The sequence below is a fragment of the Platalea leucorodia genome, assembly GCF_965183815.1.
Source record: "Platalea leucorodia genome assembly, chromosome: 4".
Taxonomy (NCBI): Eukaryota; Metazoa; Chordata; class Aves; order Pelecaniformes; family Threskiornithidae; genus Platalea; species Platalea leucorodia.
The window spans coordinates 36,719,157-36,737,575 of NC_138826.1; the positions used below are offsets into that span (position 1 = coordinate 36,719,157).

Sequence of the window (18,419 nt, forward strand, 5' to 3'; positions counted from 1 at the left end):
AGTACAGATCTAGTCTTGGAGCTCAATGAACACATTTTATATGTATACAATTGCTTCATTTTATTAAATGGCATTCCAATCTTCAACAATATTGTATAAGCAAAGCAAAAGCTGTGTATGAATTTCTCAGTCCAGCAGGCAAACTTAGCTAATGGCTGCAGTACAGCTTGTGGTTTGAGCTGGTCTCTGGAAAAGGGCTCCATTCACAGGTATATAATGAGAAGCATGCTAGCTGTGCCCTAGCTCACCTTTAGATCTTGTTCACAAATTCACGCACTTTTGTGCTTTTCATGAAATATCCTCTGGGAAGCATTTCTATAAACACATCTTTCAAAGACAAAAGCCCTGACCCCTACATCATTCATGTGGAATTTTGGGGGGAAAAGGAAGACCAGCCACTTGACATCAACTGCTTTGGCATGTCACAAGGGAGACAGCAACATAAATAACTCTAGCTTAGATTGTTAAAGAAAGAGGGCTTGCGTATTTTTCTGACTGTGGCTCAAAGAAAGTAAATGAAATTATTCATCGCACATAAATCAGCCAGCTGGTAGAGAATGCACTGGGAATAAGAATCTTAATAGCTTTTATTTTTACAAACCCTATAACATTATTTCTAGAGCATTTAATGCAGTTTCAATGATCATATTTTTAAGACCAGGTTAAAGAGATTACAGGCAGATACTTCCAACAAGAAATGCATAAAACATTATAAAAAATTAGAAGCTGCCCCAAAAACCTATCAAGTAAAAGACATTTTTAAATGTCTTAACTATTTAATCATCCTTCCCAGAAAATAATATATTCTATTTCTCAGATTTTTACTGTAGTCTCCTTTTTATGTAAAATACTATTCTATGTACTGTTAATTCATATGTTTTGGAGGAAAAGGAAAGGAAACAAAACAAATGGAAAAATATGAAAAAATAATCATTCCTGCAAGTGAAAACTCTTGACTGTAAGACCCTTCATCTTTAGCATCACTGTCAGGAAATATCAGAGGCAGCTTCTGATCTCAAATACAAGTTAAAATTTGATAGGTAGTTCTTGGCTCATGGAGATTAAGGAATACAGAAAAAATTGATCTGAATTCTCTAACACAGAATCCCAGTGTTGAATGCAAAAAGTTTATGCAGATCCTGCACAGAAATAATTGAACTACACAGCAGCTAATATAGTGTGCCCTTTTGATCCATTGTCAACACAGCTTGTACTGTAGTGGCAGAATACACAGTCAAAATTATATCATTATAAGAAAAAACATATCCCCATTAATCCTGCTCATGCCTGGTTGCCTTTCCAGTTATTAACACCTTCTTATTGCCATATATAGCATGTTTCCCAGCATTCAATGAAAATCATTGTCAAGAGGTTATTTTGTATCTCTGGAAGGAGCAACAGCATTGTGCTAGATGCACAAGGTTTTTTTTAAGTGAGATTTTCAAGCCCATATGCCATCACAGCTGCAAAGCTGAATCATGTTGTTGTTGCCCGTTATTGCCATTATTTATTAGGCTGAAGGGGTAGGATTTTTTGTCATGGTTATCCCAAATACTGAATTCCTAAGGAACTGTGCAGCAGTTCTTCCGATGCTATATTCAGTTCCTGCCAGCCTTTACAGACAATCTTTTAATAGTGCAGTAGTTAAGGAAACAATGTCTTGGTACCTTGAGTATCAAAAAGATTTGGTTCACCTTTGATATTAATATAAAAGTATTTTAAAGCATCAATCATAAAACATTCTTTTTTGTTTAAAATTTAGTTCAGTGTAACTGCAATTCCTAGACATTTGAAAAAACAAGACATGAACTCAGTGATCCAACGAGAACAGCAGAGCCCCCTGCTCCCTGTTTCAGATGTTTGAGGATAACAAAGTATTGCCCATACAAATAAATACTTGTTAATCACTTTCAGTGCGCATAAAGTAAACTTACCATACATAGAACTAAAACCAACAGTGTATGTTTTCTGTGTGAGCAAACTTTTGTTGGTGTGGATGACAAGTGAGAATAAATGCCTTTCAACTTGCCTGTCTTTCATCAGTGATGCAAAGGACTCTAAAATACATGGGTGTTTCTACATATTCTATAAAACCTACCTATCTTTTGCAGCCATAAACTCTCCTTAGCTCGTATGTATGTATAAAATATAAAGAGATGGAAGACAAGAGGTTTGGCAAGGAAAAGCTCTTACAAATATTTGCTTATGTATACATACACACACAACACATATATTAAGTGTGTGTGTGTATACACACAAATATAGAGAGAGCTTTAGATACAATATCCAAATAAGTAGCAAATTTACAGCTTATAAGACTTGCAATGACTGCAGAGCAAAGGCAGTTATGAAGTGTTTTCTGCATGAATTAATGAAGCTATATGAATCTCATCAGGTCATATCTTTCAAAACTTTTACTTGTTCGTAAATTCAAAAGGAGAAAAGTCGTATAATAGCTTGCTACAGAAGCAAATTTATACCTAGCCATAACTGTAATCATTACATAGTATAGCAAAAAGAATAAACAGACTTCAGTCTCTGAGGATGAGATAAAACAAGAGGATATTTTCCATACATTAATTGTTATATTTTGTGAGTAAATCTAGCACAAACATGGCAAATATTAGACATCAGCTATGCGAATGAAAATGCGTTATGACCTACTGATTGCTTCACACTAATTGCTCCATGACAGAGTCCATCTCTAACAAAAGCCCAGAATTAAAGAAAGATTGTTTGTCTGAGCATGTACCCAATTTACATCAAGGCAGCTGTCAGCTGAATGATGTAAATTTTGACAGCTATCATTTTTAATGTGCCAGATGCATTGGTAGAGAACTTTACCTAAAAGCCTTCCTTTCAAAACTAATGTCCTCAAAGCACCTGGAATAAAATAAAATAAAGGCCACAGACAGAGAGAACCCCTGCTGGTGAGGGGGCAATTGGACAGGATTAAAGAAACTTTTTTGCAATACACAGAAAATAGAGTGCAACTAGTAGTAGTACATCCCCATGAGAGTACAGTTTATAAGGTTGGACAAAGAATTACACTAATGCAGTTATGCCACTTCCAACATATGAGTTTCTACCTCTACAGAGCCCCACACAGCACTACTTGAACTTACCACCCTGGGTCAGGCCACTGTTCGGGATGCAAAGAGGGAAATGAAGTGAGACTGCTGCCCCTGCAATCCCCCAAACATTGCAATTTAAGGGCATTGTTTTATTCCAAGGGTGGAGAAGTTCCCAAGTCGGAGAGCGTTTTATACAAAACCATGTGTCATACTGTTTTCACAGTTTCAAAGTGATCACCACTGCCAATTGCAGATTGCAGGGAAGAGAGAGAATCTAGCAAAGTCATTTGCAAAGTTACTTCCACATAGGCTGGTTTTGCCTTCATTTTCTCCCATATTGATGCTGTTAACCTAATGATTGCTCTAACACTTAGCATCACTCGCTAGGACAGCCTTCAGAGAAGCTCAAGTACTTCCACTGACTCCTTCCTACCAGAGCATTACAAGACTATTAAATTAGAACATAAATCTCAAAATAAAGTTTAAACTCTGTTCAAAGCAGCAGCTGCTAAGTGAATCAGGCCAGACCATAATACTATTCATTTTTATCTGCGACTGGTCTAATTCTCTTTCTAATCATAGATCAGTTTTCATTTCCAGCATCTCAATCATCCTTCACTGAGTATTAGTTTTAATCCCTGGTTTTGCATTTTCAACATTTTTTTTTCTCCATCTCCTTCCCACTCAAAATGCAAGTTTCCTTTCCACAGTTCTGTTATGAAACAAACAAAGCATTAAGGTTGAAAAGTGGAAAAGACAGCCAAAATCGTATTCTCTTTGAACTAAAGCATTTCCATTTTTAACAGACTCAAGCTTTTTAAAGATGCTTGAGAACAGCTTTAAAAAAAAAAAAAAAAATAGTTAGATGGTTCCTTTGTTTTGTTCTGGAACTGTATTTCTTTGTTTTGTCAGGTTTCTTTGATCCTGCAAAACTCAGGCCAAAATTTACATTTCTTCATCTCCTCTAAAAATACCCACAGTGTTGCAGCTACCCGAGCACAGTCTGACCTACTGGTGTACAAGAGAAGGTTTTAAAATGCAGTCTATCAAGACATCTATTCCTACTACTCTGAAAGTAATTTTATAATCCATCCACATATGATGCTCCAGCTTCACGACTTCCCACAAACCACTGAACTGTTAACCGAGGTTTTATACACCGTCAATCACACCCAGGCAAAAATAAATAAATAGAGGCAGACAAAATGAGTGAGAGGCAGCTCACTTAATAACAGCTGGAAATGAAGTAATGATAAAAAGAAAAGGTTACTTTCTGAAGAAAATAATCTTCAGAAAAAAAGGGACAAATGAGTAAGGGAGGAAAAAAAGATCAAGCCAAAAATAAGAGAAAAAACTTTGAGGATGATAATGAAAAATGAATAAAAGAAACTGGATGAGTTAGGGAGAGGTAAAAGTTTCAAATGGGGAAAATACAAATTTATTTGTTAAAGAGAAACTTATTTCAATGAATTAACTGATTTTTTTAAAAGCAACTTTTCCTAGAACTGTTATAAAACATGATCAGCACCTCTTCGCTTTTCCTAGCTCTTAGAGCACTTCTGGAATAAATAAAGGACTTTTCCAACAGGAAAGTCCAAATAAACATAGGAACCACCACACCAAACATACTCATCATTTTAGTGTCCTCATCTTTCATCTCTGTATTCTTCCCTCCAATCATTATGTGCTTCCTCTTTAATTATAATCTGACTGTTCCCCTGTATCTCGTCACCACCCTTTGGCAAGCCCAGGGAAACAGCATGCAAAGGACTGGCTCCCAGGGCAAAGAAGGAAAGATGTCATCAGAGCAGTGTGCGTGAAAAGAAGTGCATTCCTGGAATAACAAAATTTACCATGTACCTAAGTGGCTGAGTGCAGTCAAATGAAGCCCATGAGCTGTATGAGAAAAAAATATTTTTTCCTTTAATATCTGTCCAGGTGCAATAATAATTGTTTCAGTCTTAATTAAAACAATTTTATTTATTTTTTTTTTAATAGAAAAGTTGCAAATTGAAAAAATTGAAATAATAGAAAACTTCGTAGATATGTCCTTACCTTTTTTTGATAAGCTGTACACCCCCAACTCTTACATGTATATAAATAGAATAACAGCCAGAGTACAGTATTCAGTCTGGCTTTGTTCTGTTTACCAACGGTCATCCTCCCAGTATCAGTTTTGTTTCTTGATTGCTAACACAACCTATTTAACAAAATTATTGTCTTGTAAGAGGCATTACTCAAAGAGCTCGGAAAGATCTTAATCAACCACCTAGTGAAACTACTTCATAGCCATTATACCTGACCATCTTTACAACCTGAAAAACAACAAAGTATTCTTTGTACATCAGCAAGTGAAAGAATTCTGAATGAAGTCACACCTTTCTGTACCTACACAAACTGCAGCCAGAGCAGTGACTGCCATGTAAACATACCTTCAGGCACCAGGAAAAGAATACTAAGTAAGCAGTGTACAGCTGTGACAAGTAGTTTGATCTACATCATCTTGGCAAGGCTGAAGGACAGTGATAAGCTGGCATCCTTGTGCTATGTGTAAATGACTAATTAAACGCAGGTACCCCAATATCTTTGTTCTAAGTACAATGAAGAGAAAATTCAAAATAGCTTGAGTTTCAACATGGAAGATATCCTTTCTGTTCTTTACCCTGTAACATATTGCTACAGAGGTCTTTTAACACTTTCTTAGTTACACACATTATTTGCAAAATGAGGTCAGGTCTTCAAGTAGGTCCTTTCCATTGTATTAAAAAAGACATTTCTAATCCATGCCAAATATAGATATAACGAGAGAATCTTTAACACACTAAGCACTGCATATTTAACCAGTGAATACTTGAAACAGAACTGGAATACGCAGTAAGATTACTCCTCCTAAAAAAAGTTTTGTCAACAAACCTGAAAGCATTTCTGTAAATCCCTCAGTCCAAGTTTTCTTTAGTTGGAAGGAAAAGCACTAAAATAGGTTTATGCAATATGCAACAATTGCACTGTTCTTAGGGCATCTCTTCTAAAACGCACCAGAATGCAATTCTTTTCAAAATTCAGGTACAGAAACTCACCTACAGATTTCAAGGCTCTTCTTTTCCACTCTGTCCACTACTTACAATATGAAACTTTTCATGTGTTGGAAATCCATTTGCAGTGTATTCTACATTTCAACATCCACTAAATAATACTGCACAAGAGACTAGCTAGAACATGCAACATTTGCTATGATATACTGTGTGGCACTTGCAAAAATGGAAGTGACTAAATGAATGACCAAACCTGGAAGAAGACAGATCCCCCTGGACAATTTCTGAGCCAGAGTAAACTACAAATACAGAAGAGCTGTGGGTATGCCTTTCATAACAGTGTCCTTAGCCAAAGTTCTTCAGCCTTGTTCCCTTCCCTCTATGGTTATCCAGTTTATTTTCTGCAATACTATAATACCTGAATGATCAATGGTTCCAATAATTTCTCCACTGTAAACGTCTGGATCTGCAGATCCCGAGGATCAATTTTCAGTTTAATGCTTGGCACTTTTGCTGACATTTCACCTAGGTACAAAACAAAAAAAAAAAATTGCAATAAGCAATTATTAGCCACGACCACAAGTCTCATTGCCCTCTGTCAGAGCCCAGAGACTGCCTATGGGAGTACAGACTAGGTTCCACAACAAGCTTAGGATTTCAAGAGATAAAATGAATTTTTCTGATTCCTCATTTCTAAATTGTGACAAAAATATGCAGATACTTGCATAAACTGTAAAATAATAGATTTAAAGTACATATAATTCCTTGTCTTCTCTTCCGGATTTCTAAATTGACCGTATATTAAAAAACACAAAAGGATAATTGCATTGGAAGATCTTTGAATGTAAGTTCTCTAGTAGTCAATAAAAAGGAGCTTTAAAGCAAAAATTATATATTACATTATTGAATTTATCACAAAACAAAAACATTAATGCTATGTGCACAATACCTGTATCTTATTCCACGTGCCAAATTACAGTGGTCATAATAAACACTTTAAGAATAAAAATATATTCAGCAGCCCTTAAAAGTCCTGGCAATTAATAGCAGGACTAAGTGAAACATTTAGCTATTTTACACCCTGTAATAACAAATATTTTCTAAGTGTCAAGACAGATTAAGTCAAGAAGGCCTATTACTGAAGTCAATAAGATGGAAGTAAAGCTAAGTAAGGTCTTTAAAGTGAATAAATCATTCATTAGGAGCTTGAGCCAAAGCCCACTGATGTTAATTTAAGGGTTTTCACTGAGTTCACTGGGCTGTGGTTCAGACCTTTAGCCGCAATGAAATGTGTGTGTGCCAACAAAGAATTATAACTGTGCTTTAGTAGGAATGCAACTGATTATTGTCCCAAAATAAAAGACATTTTAAATTTTCCTGTAACTTAACTTCCCATAAAACATAGCTCAGCAAAGCCTTTTTAGTCAATAAAGACTTCAAACACACAAATAATGGATATCTGTCCTTTTTAAGCAGGACTTATTACAACCATCGCTGCTGTATAATAAAGTAATAAGGTACCGCAACTGTGCAGGCTAAAGAGAGATATTGTCACCTTCCGGGGAACCTAGCATCGATTTAATACAACACAGTAAGTTTAGGGTTTCTATAGCAAGTTGTGTAGAAATGGATCCAAATTGTTTATCACTGAATAGTTATCCACATTTCACTTGCAAGCAAAGATAAAATGAATGATAATTGAAGAATTAAGGTTAAAGGTAATTTAGGGTTTTGCCATTCTTAGTAAAGGTTATACAAGGGCCAAGTTTATTCTTTTATTACAAGCTACACTAGTCGCAGCCCTAACCCACAGATTCAGCTGCATACAGTCAGGTGATAGCATATGCAAAGAACTGATTTTACGGTTTTAATTCCAAGTCAAAAGATAAAGAGAACAAAAACTTGAGATCAGACTGACCAGAATTATATTTTTGCTTCCACAGAAATTAATAATAGAAAGAGAACTCTAGAAACGTCAATGCCAATTATTTGGCCATATTTTACACATTTAACTTTTAGATACTTGTAACAAACCCCAAGGAAGTAAAATTTGAGACTCCCAAAATGGCCAGTGTCAGTGGTTCTCTTTCTGTCCAATGAATCAGTAGGTAGGATACTCCCACGGTTTTGAAATACTCCAGTTTAACTTGTCCCTCTGTTTGAAGGGAACTGGGTCCCCTCATCATTCACTGCTTGAGAAACAAGTGGTGGGTCCTAGTCAGGAAAAGGACTGCAGCCCTTCTGCCAGCTCAAACTGTTATGTATCCTCCTTCATGTGACCAAGTTGTAGCTATGCCAGTGTACAGACCACACCTCTTATTCACAAAGCCTCATTGCAGCTGTTACAAAGTGCTTTGAGATGGATGACTCAGTATCTTCTGCTGGTTCTGTTCTACTCAATGTAAAATACTTATTTACTCACTGAGCTCAGAACAAAACAGGCTGAAAACACAGCATAGCTGTAGAGGCTAGTGGTTAGGGCATGCTCCCAGAAGGCAAAATATTTTGTTTCCAAACCTTGCTTAACTAATGTTTTCAGAATTTCAGACTAAGGAGAACCACAAGAGACAGACAACATCAAAAGTCAACAAACTCAAAATATCTACAAGCACATTTAACACAATTAATGTCCTACTGAATCAGATCAACGGTCCATCTAGCCCAGTATGTTTGTTATGGTCAGGCTATCAGTTCTTGATAATACACTGCATATGCAACAAAGCAAGAAATAAGGCAGGCTCTTTCCATCTGCTGTTTAGTGGAGGAATCACTAAAAGATAAATTCACAATCACCCAGAGGGCTTCATACAACTACAACTTAAGTCATCATGAAAGTGCAACACCTCCTGGTTCCTTTATATTGCGCACATAACATCCTTGGTGAGCTGAGCTCTGCAACAAGAGCTTATTCTTACAGCTCAGGCCAAAGACATGCCCACTCGGTACTCACAGAAGCAAGTTTGGGGTGTTTTTACTTTTAATTTTATCTATATTGATTTTTACTGTTTTAATACCCATTGGTTCTTTATGTATGGAAACTAAAAACAAAACCAATTTCTCAACCATATAATTCTTTGGAAATACACTAAATATATAATGATATAAGTAAAGTCTCAAGAGTGAGAGGTCTAGTACAAAATGCTATCTCAAAGGGCCAACATTTAACAACTGCATCATTTTATTGAACAATGAATATTCAGAAAGGTTCTGTGTCTGCAAAGTAGATTAAAATTCGTGCTTTTTTATAGCTACAGCTATATAGTTATTTCCAACAACATTTACTGTACTAGCAAGGGAACTATCAGTAACCTGGAGGCCAGGTTCCCACAGACATTCAGACCTCCACACAATCTCTTGAATTCAAGATAGCAAATATTAACGGGAGATCCTTTTTAACCCAATAAAGTAAGCTTTCCTACAGTACTAATAACTTGCTCTGAAAGCCACAAATGTCTGTCCTTCACATCCCTGCTCTTCTCAGTTAGCTTCAATTCCAAACTGCACTGCGATTTAATAGCTTCTTAAACTGCCTCTCCCATAATAAAACAGTAGTGCACGCACCTTTGGGTCACTCTGCAGTGTTGGCAAATAGTGTGTCATGTGTGTGCCTACCTGCCAGCGTGTTGGTGCAGCCTATCAATATACAGCAGAGAAGCACCCATGCTGCTGAAAAGATGTTTCTGCTGTGTCCACCCATGAATCAAAAAGCCTTCCAATTCAACAAGATACTCTCCTCCAGCTTCACTGGGATTGCATCAAACCACATCATTTCACACTCTTGGAAAGACAGACCTTTTTTTTCTTTTACCATCTGCAGTTCACTGGTTCTCTAAATCTTTGGCCAACACTTCAATTAATCTGCCTTTTATTCACATTAAAAAAAAAAAAATCTTCATGATATTGCTGGTTCACAACCCTTATCTTTGACATTTTTACAAGCCTCCCAGTATATGGGTACTTCTTGAAATCCATCACAACAGTTGCAAATAGATGGTATCGATTGTGCTGTGAATTTTTTTCTGGTAAAGACATACGTCAGTTGCAAGGGGACAGGTAAGAACTGGATGGAGATAGCACTTCATGCTTCTACTGAGATTTGAAGAAATCACTAGATGATTTTCAGGTTATTTTTTCTGCAGATATATTCATACAACTTCACAGTGGCCTCCCCACAATTCCTTGATAGAAGGGTGTTAGCAGCTGCTTCACTCAAAATTCAGAAATAAAACCTTTGCTGCTTGCAGCAAGAGCTGCTCTCCATTCTTGCAGCACTAATTCCTATACTACAGGTCATCTACAATGATGAGATCTTTTCTAAAATTTGGCAGATAAAAATGTAATGACAGTCACTTCCTCTTACTAGAGATCACTGTGCTCCAGAATCCTACCACTTAGCAGTCTCAAGCTTGGGAAGCGTTACAAATCCAATCTCACCTTTGCAGATCAGAAAAAGGTAAATCTATGTGCTGTGACTTTCCCTTTTCTGGGTTTTTTGGTTGTTTTGGTGTTTTTTAGTGTTTTGTTTTTTTCAACCTTAGCATATTGTCTAACATAAGCATTTTTATTCTTCACTTGAGACCTGGCTCAACAGGCTTTGAATTCAACAATAGCTTTTTAGCCTTGGGTCAGGCCCATAACTTATCACTAACTGAAAAATCAGTCGCAAAAATTGTTGGGTTTGAAAATTTCAATTATATTCTAAGGTATAAATAACCTACTTAAGGGCTCACTTGCTGATTCTAGTCTTTTTTTTTTTTTCAAAAGTAAAATTCTAATGCTTCCTGAAACTTCCTTAAAGCAGCCAAAATATGAAAACAAGCTTGCAAGCCAATGCAGTGAAAACTACAAAATCTTAAATTATTTTGATACCCTGACTACATATTTTTAACTTACCAGGCTCTCCTTACTGTTATTTACCATATAACTTAATCAGTATTTAAATAGGATTTTTTTTTTTTTTTAATCAAGGCAAGGGCAATAGGTGATAGAAAGAAAAACATGCAGCCAGTAAAGATCGCTCTGGGGTTTTCTCTGGTATTTCCACTTAGAAAGTGAACTTCTGTCCTTCCAGATCATCTTCCTTAAGACGACAAATTTTCGTGCTTGACTCAGGAAAAAAAAGAGAATCATAGTCCATCTTCTGTTTTTTTTAAATACATAGGTCTACTCCAGTATATCATGCTCTCTAATTACAGTAGGGATCTTGACTGCGAGATATTTTGGTAAAAGGCTGCTATAACCTCACACTCAATTATATTAACCTTTACAGTAGGCAATTTCAGCACTGTAGACCAGCAGCTCTTACAACACTTAGGATGTTAAGCATGTGTCACAAGATACAGTTGTGTCTCAGAACAGCCAGAAAAGCAACCACCTGCACACTCCTACGAAGTGCTACAAACTTTAAGATAATGAGAATTTTGTCTTTTCAGCAGTCGTGTCCAAACTGAAACTGCTGAGTCTTTTGGTGTAAGAAAGAGAGACACAGGAAAAACAGTCAAAGTTTGTATCCATCTGCAATACAATGTGAACATAGTACCTGCAGCTTTTACACAATCTATAAGTACACTGTATACAGACATAGATAAACTAATTAGTGTCAGAAAGCAGAGCCAAAGATATTCTGCATAAATTAGAAAACGTTAACTTTAGAATCCATTTCCTGCTAGATCATTAGAAAGCCAATAGCACATCACTCACCTATCCTAGAATATAAATGGTCCATATTCAGCACTAAAGCAACTGTCTATGTAATTTCCTTGTGTTAGGAACTTCAGTGCAACTGCTATGGCTCACTATTTGGCTTCTGAGGCATCTGCAAGGGACTGCCTGACAAGCTCTCCAGTGTATTTCAGGATGACTGACAGGACACAGTGGCTGCTGGAGGGGTGGCAGGGGGATGGGCATCCTTAAAGCTATATACTAGAGCACAAATATGTCCAAAAAATTCAAAGTTAAAAAGCTTTTGAACAATTAGATGGCATGAAACGTGTCATTACAGATACTTCTGGTGCTTATTCTCATAATTTTCAGCACAGCTATTGTTTTCCCATACATTCTGATTGTATGCCAACTTCTGTCTCGAAGCAATGACTCAGTCTCAGATTTTTGAGCTGGACAGCAAAGGGATTCATAAGGCTCTCACCCAGTAACTTGGCACCAAATTTTTTTTCTTTGGGTTTTTTTTTTCCTATTGTGTGTTACTCTACACTGACATACAATATATTATCCTATCAATTTCATAAAATGCACAGGCCTATTGCCTTCTAAAAAACAGGGAAGACAAGACAAAATATTAAAACAAAGTTGTCTGGATTAGTATTTTTAAACAAGATACACATGGACAAGACACCTGAGGATTTCCAAGACATGAAACATTGCTGAGAATATGTAATAGAATATGCTGTATTATTTGTTCTTAATTTCAATATTTATTATATAGCTTCATCAACCAGTATCAACACCACTCTGGGAATAAAATTTGTTAGTCCTTTTGCTACAGAGTCAGTACGTCAAGTGCAAATCAGGTTTTATAGAAGCCACAAAAACAGCCTCTGCGTTTTTCTTTAATCCTCTAGCTGATACATGAAATAAGATATTCAGAATGCTAAAATCTACTAGTTCTGTTTGCAACACAACAGCATGGACTTTTTTTTGCTCGAAGACCTGCTGTACTTTGTGGGCCAGACCATGCCCTGGAATGGAGCAATACCTCTGACACCTGGGAAGGATCTGGCCCATTTAACACCAGGGAAAACCTATAATGCACCCGCCAAATTATTTAAATTTCCATACAAAGCTGTCAGGTTACACTCTAACCACCTCAGATTTTATCACTTCTTATCCCTAGTAACAGGAAACATGTCTGTTAATGCAATGACACCACAAAGGAAAGAAGAGCTGGAGAACTGAAGAAGGTGGCAAGATTCAGATCCGTTAATAAAATTTATTCACTGAAGGCTACTATATTTAAACAGGCTTTGCATTTAGGTGTAGATCTGCAGTGAAGTAACTGGAAGATAATTTTTAACACTGAGAGCAAAAAAGAAAACAAATGGGTTTTTTACACTCCCTTTGACTTCCCTCTGTGTCTACTTTCTCCCTAGAGCAATTTTTTAATCCATTAGCCAACTTCAACTACATGTGAAAAGCAGCTGAAATTCCCAAGGACACAAGATTTCCACCAAGTTCTTCAACATAGTTCTCAGCATAAATAGATTCATACATCATCCCTTATAATGAATCTATCAAGGCAAAGAACACAGCGTAAGCCTAGTTCTTACTGGATACCAGAGAATCCACATGGCAAGGAGCAGGTTATGACTGACGTAAAGGCATGAAAAGCTTTAATTAAGGTTTAAGGAAAAAAACGTTTGAGATGGGGAAAGCACTACACCTCAATGAACTTGTCTCATGCAGACTTTCTGATGTCTAGTGAAATTGCAAATGAAGATTTTTCCCAGGGTTATAACATTCAGAACATGCTCTCTTTTCCCTGTTTAATAGTCATGTCTACTTTTTCCACAGTGCATTCCATCAAAGCACTTTTTCAAGTAGAGGTCATCTTCCAATATCACATAAGGAAATAGAGTCACAGAGGAAAAATTATTTACTCAAGATCACACAGAATGCCAGTGGCAGAATCAGGGATGGAGTGCAACTACCTAGTTGCAACTATACAACCATCTAGTCACTAGAGCACCTTACCCACACTTTCTTTAACTGAGGCCAATAAACAGGCTAAGAAGAGTAAAATGTTTCCAAATGCAATTTACACTATAAATCTGAAGAATATAATCTCATCTTCCATACTCACGTCAAAGTTACCCAGATACCAGTATTTCTTATTCTTAGTAAGGTCAGCTAATACATTCTTCTCCCTTAAACATACTATCAAAATTACTGCCTTCATTGAATGCACGCACTTCCAGCCAGTTGCGACACACTGACAAATTCTAGGAGACGTTCCAGCAGAGGTGTGAATCCTACAGCCTGACCAGCTACAGAATTTTTGGCTTTGCATTAGCATACCAGACTCTGCTTTTCAACCAACAGCTATCCAAAAATGTGTGTTATGGTCCTGAGACTATAGCCACACCAAGGAAAATATTCTCCACTGAAGTGTAACCATGGAAACTTGTGAACCTGACAATGCTCTCACTATATTAGCAGTAAATGAAGTAATTCCACTGATATAAATGAAATTCTAGCGGATATACACCATTATAGGTGACAGCAGAATCAACACAATCCTGCTTGGTTTAGAAATGCTTTACCAATCTTATCTCCATAGCACTTCTCCAGGTACATTTTGGCAGGTACTGGAGTTTTTGGTCTCGGAACTGCAGTTGTAATATTTAAGATATTGAAAGAGCATTTACTTCAAAAAAGACAAAAAGAGAAGGTGGTGTGACATCAGATGGCAGCATTTCATTCAAAAAGAAAAGGTTTTGATTAATTCTCTTTGGACCCATTTCAAATTCTTAAAGAAAAAAGAAAATCTTTCCACATGAGTCTCTGTGCTATTTTCACTGCATGCAGTTTGAGTGTGGAACAAGGACCCCTCTCTATTTAAGTAGCATACGGTTCCTACGTGGATGGCTATCCTGTGCTGGTAACGATAGGTTAAGAAGGTCTGGCTCCAAGCCCTCCCTTTTGTTATCACTTTTTAAGTGTTCCTATCTCTATGCAGAACCAGAGACTCTGTTTAAATAAAGTTCAAGTTGACCTTCCACTAAAAATAGGATATTGTTCAACTCATTAAGAAAAGAAAGACAAAAAAAATTCCATGATGTGCTACTAAAAGGTTTTTTTTATTTTATTTTTGTTAAATGCAATCCCCTCATTTCCCTTTTCTGTTATTTGCTGAGGGTTATCTATTGCAACATTATACTATACTGTTTTGTGTAACAAATATCTATCTCTTGCTCAGTTGCAATGAGGTAAAAAAACCTCCCATTTTTCCCTTCTCTTTGTAGAGCTGCTACTCTTGCCAACTGATTTTGTTGTTTTATACCCATGCACTACCCCAGGATGCTTCACCATCACGTACCATGTTATGTTACCATTTTCAAATTGATATAAAGGTTTGCATTATTTGTTTTGTCCAGTGACCCAAATAGCATAATTCTTCTTCCCTGTTGTCTACAGACATGCACAAAACAACCCCAAAATTAAGGGTAGCACGTGATTGATACTTCTTAAGCATATAATTTTGAGATATCCATGAAAATAAAAGAGAAATTGTTCTCAGAAACTGCATCATTTTGGATGTTGGCAAGCAGCTAGTTAGCTAGCACGCACAAAAGCATGATAAAAAACAGGGGACAGAAAAACAGTATTTAAGCAAAACTGTAATCCCCCCATGCCATTCCTGTATACACGGACAGACCTCTGACATGCAGATTAATTCTTCCAATGGGGCTCCTGGCACTGCATGGCACCCTATTTCCTCTATCGACTCAGACAACCGGTTTCAAAACAAAATGTGGCTCAGAAGAAAAACCCTACGTAGTTGATACATCATTTCTAGTGAAACAGCATCAGAAATAAAGACTAAAGATATCCCTGCCCATTTTGACCTCTGCTCTCATTCCAACTCAAAAGGATGTGGCTAAAGAACATTCCAAGGTGGAGTAGTTTTCTAACATCGACCAACGGATTAGGAATAGGAGAGAACAGCAATAATTTATTATGTGGGTTTTTTCTAAATGCCTGTCATCAGCCCTAATTCTTTGCTGTTGGATGTCTTTGGGGCTTCACTAGCTCTGAACATAGCCCTTGTCTTTAATAAGAGGAATCCAAATGGATTTTACATAATGGAAAATTGTCTTAGTATACATAAATTTTTTTAAATATGCCAAGTGTTATATTGAATCTAACAGCCCTCCATTACCCCTCACTTATAAACAAGTGCCTTTTATATTTTAAAATAAAAAAAATAATTGTATAAAATTGCCTTGCACAGTAATTCAGTATTTTCAACACGGAGGTGGTAAACATATGTTTACATAAACCTTCCTTGCATTAGATGCAAAATCCAGCAAAGTACCAGGAAGTAAGTTAAACTTTTTAAAATAACAGTATCCACATAATATTTTATCCTTCCTTTTCCAATATTCCAATATGTTTTTTCATATTTGGAAAATACGCAAACACATTGCACAACTTTGGCTACTGGCTTCAAGTGACAAGATCATGATGATTTAAAATATTCAGAACATTTAAAAAATCATGTTTAAAAGCTCTTTTTCTAGAAAGTTGGTTAAGAAAACTGGCTTTTTAACTCAAACTTTTGAGCCAATTGTTTGATTAAGCAACTATAGTCCCATTCACAGCTTCATATTCTCTCACTAAGTGGAAAATTCCCTTCATTCCTCTTCAATCTTACCTTTTGTATCAAGAATCTAACAAAAGATCCTAGAAACAGCTCTGTGAACAACTCCTCTTGATGCAGCTTGACTCCAGAGGCACTGACAGTGAGATAGCAAATGGTTGCTTGTCATTCCTAGTCTATGAGAAACAAAATAGGAGGGGAAAAGAGTCAAAATGGGGAGGGTAGTACCCATTTGGGACCTCCTCCTAACTGTTAGTTCTTGACTTCACTGACAACTTAGTACTGAAAATACCACTTAAAGAAACTCCAAGCTCACTCCTCGTCTCGCAAACATAGTTTGGCACTGAGCTTTTAGACCCTAAATCAGACACCACTGAAGTCAACGGCAAAGCCCCCTCAGAAATCAATGACTTTTAGGTTGAACATGAGAGGGGAAAGGGTAAGAAGGAAAGCAAAGACCATTATTGTAAAACCCAGGTCAAATATAGTTGCAATGTACACATCATAAAAGTTCATACAAACCATACTGTACATGACAATCTTCCTCATTTACCTTCACAAAATAGCCAAAACGTACTTCCAGATCAATAATCCCACATTTATAAGATTTTCCACCAAGGCAGCCATTTAGGAAATGGACATCAGTGAAGTTTTGCTAATTTGCTATTATTGCAAATTTGAGTACCCTGAAGTGTAGTTTGCAATAGCACTCATGTAAAAAATCTCTGGTAACTCCGAAAAGGCAGAGGCTGCTCAATACTTATATCTATTCTGCTAGACACTCTCTATCCTGCTGCTTAAGATCTTAATGGTATTAAACCATTCAGTCTGAAAATTTGTATGCGGTCCACGTGTCAGGCTGAATTTTCTTTTTGGAAAATTTCAACCACAGGAGCTTGGGTATTTTTAGTTAATTTAGAGGTAAAAAGGGCACAGACAGACTGAAGGCTGAGGTAATCCGACACCAGCCAATAGCATTGGAGAGGCTCAACTGGGGGGGGGGGGGGGAAGAAAGAGACCTGAGGAATGAGTACATATTGTGACTACTCACAGGTAAGGGGGAAAAAAAACAAGACTTGGACAGGCATAAGAGACAGTACCGAAATAGTTGGAGGGAAGGGGGGGTGGGGGGAACCAATCACATTTGGGCCCTGTCATGCAATGGCCAACCAACTTCAGTAGCATCTTCTGCACTTAAAGCTGCATAGAAGGAAAAGATTTGAAAGTCAGAGAAAAGGTATATACAGAACATCCTACAGAAGATTTTGTTCCCCTGCAAAAGCATCAAATATTATTCATAGAAACTAAGCAGACCTTCCTAGATGATACAATAATTTATTATGGGGAAATGTACCTGGTATTGCCATGTTAAACTTACAATTTTATTCACAATTCATTCCTCAGAATTTTTTCAAGGTTCGACCTTGAAAGATAATCCTTTCTTTGCTCACCTTCAACTCATGAATTTAGAAGGCATGAACAACAATAGTCAGAGAGGAAAGCTGCTGGACTGAGAAAGATATCATTTTCTGAGCACGATATTAAAATTATGTGATGCAATCCAAGTCTAAATCTTACTAACTGCAGTTAGTATTTCTCAGCATTTCTTAGCTCTCTTATTTACTTCATGAATGTTATTTGAAGGTTAAGAACAAACAAAAATGCAATTCACTTAACTGCAAGATTCAATATAGACAAATGGAGTTATGTAGATGATCCCTATTACACTTTTTTTAATCATTAGATCTTTTTAACTACCGTGGTGAACAGAGATCCTCCTTATTTTAATAGGGAAACTAAGGAGAGGTGTAGAAAACGCTTGATTCTTTGTCCCGTCATCTGCATTATCAAATGAGGAATGGGATTCACTTGCTTAAGTGAAGGAGCTAGTGCCATTTTAGATACCGTAGGGTATCCATCATACAAGCCTCTAGGGTACTGCATGTCTCCCATAGACTTTAACCACATATGCCAGGG

The 18,419-nt window shown here is 36.8% G+C and overlaps 1 protein-coding gene across 1 annotated transcript in view; it reads right to left on the minus strand.

The window, feature by feature from the left end:
• CTNNA3 (catenin alpha 3) overlaps nucleotides 1-11,831 on the minus strand; it is a gene marked incomplete at both ends in the record, with an annotated part of 542,611 nt that extends 530,780 nt beyond the window's left edge. Inside the window, 2 exons of the mRNA XM_082309238.1 lie at nucleotides 6,525-6,631; nucleotides 11,807-11,831. Of these exons, the coding sequence (XP_082165364.1) occupies nucleotides 6,525-6,631; nucleotides 11,807-11,831 (132 nt within the window). The remainder of the gene's footprint in view (nucleotides 1-6,524; nucleotides 6,632-11,806) is intronic.
• Between the last annotated feature and the right edge of the window lie 6,588 nt (nucleotides 11,832-18,419).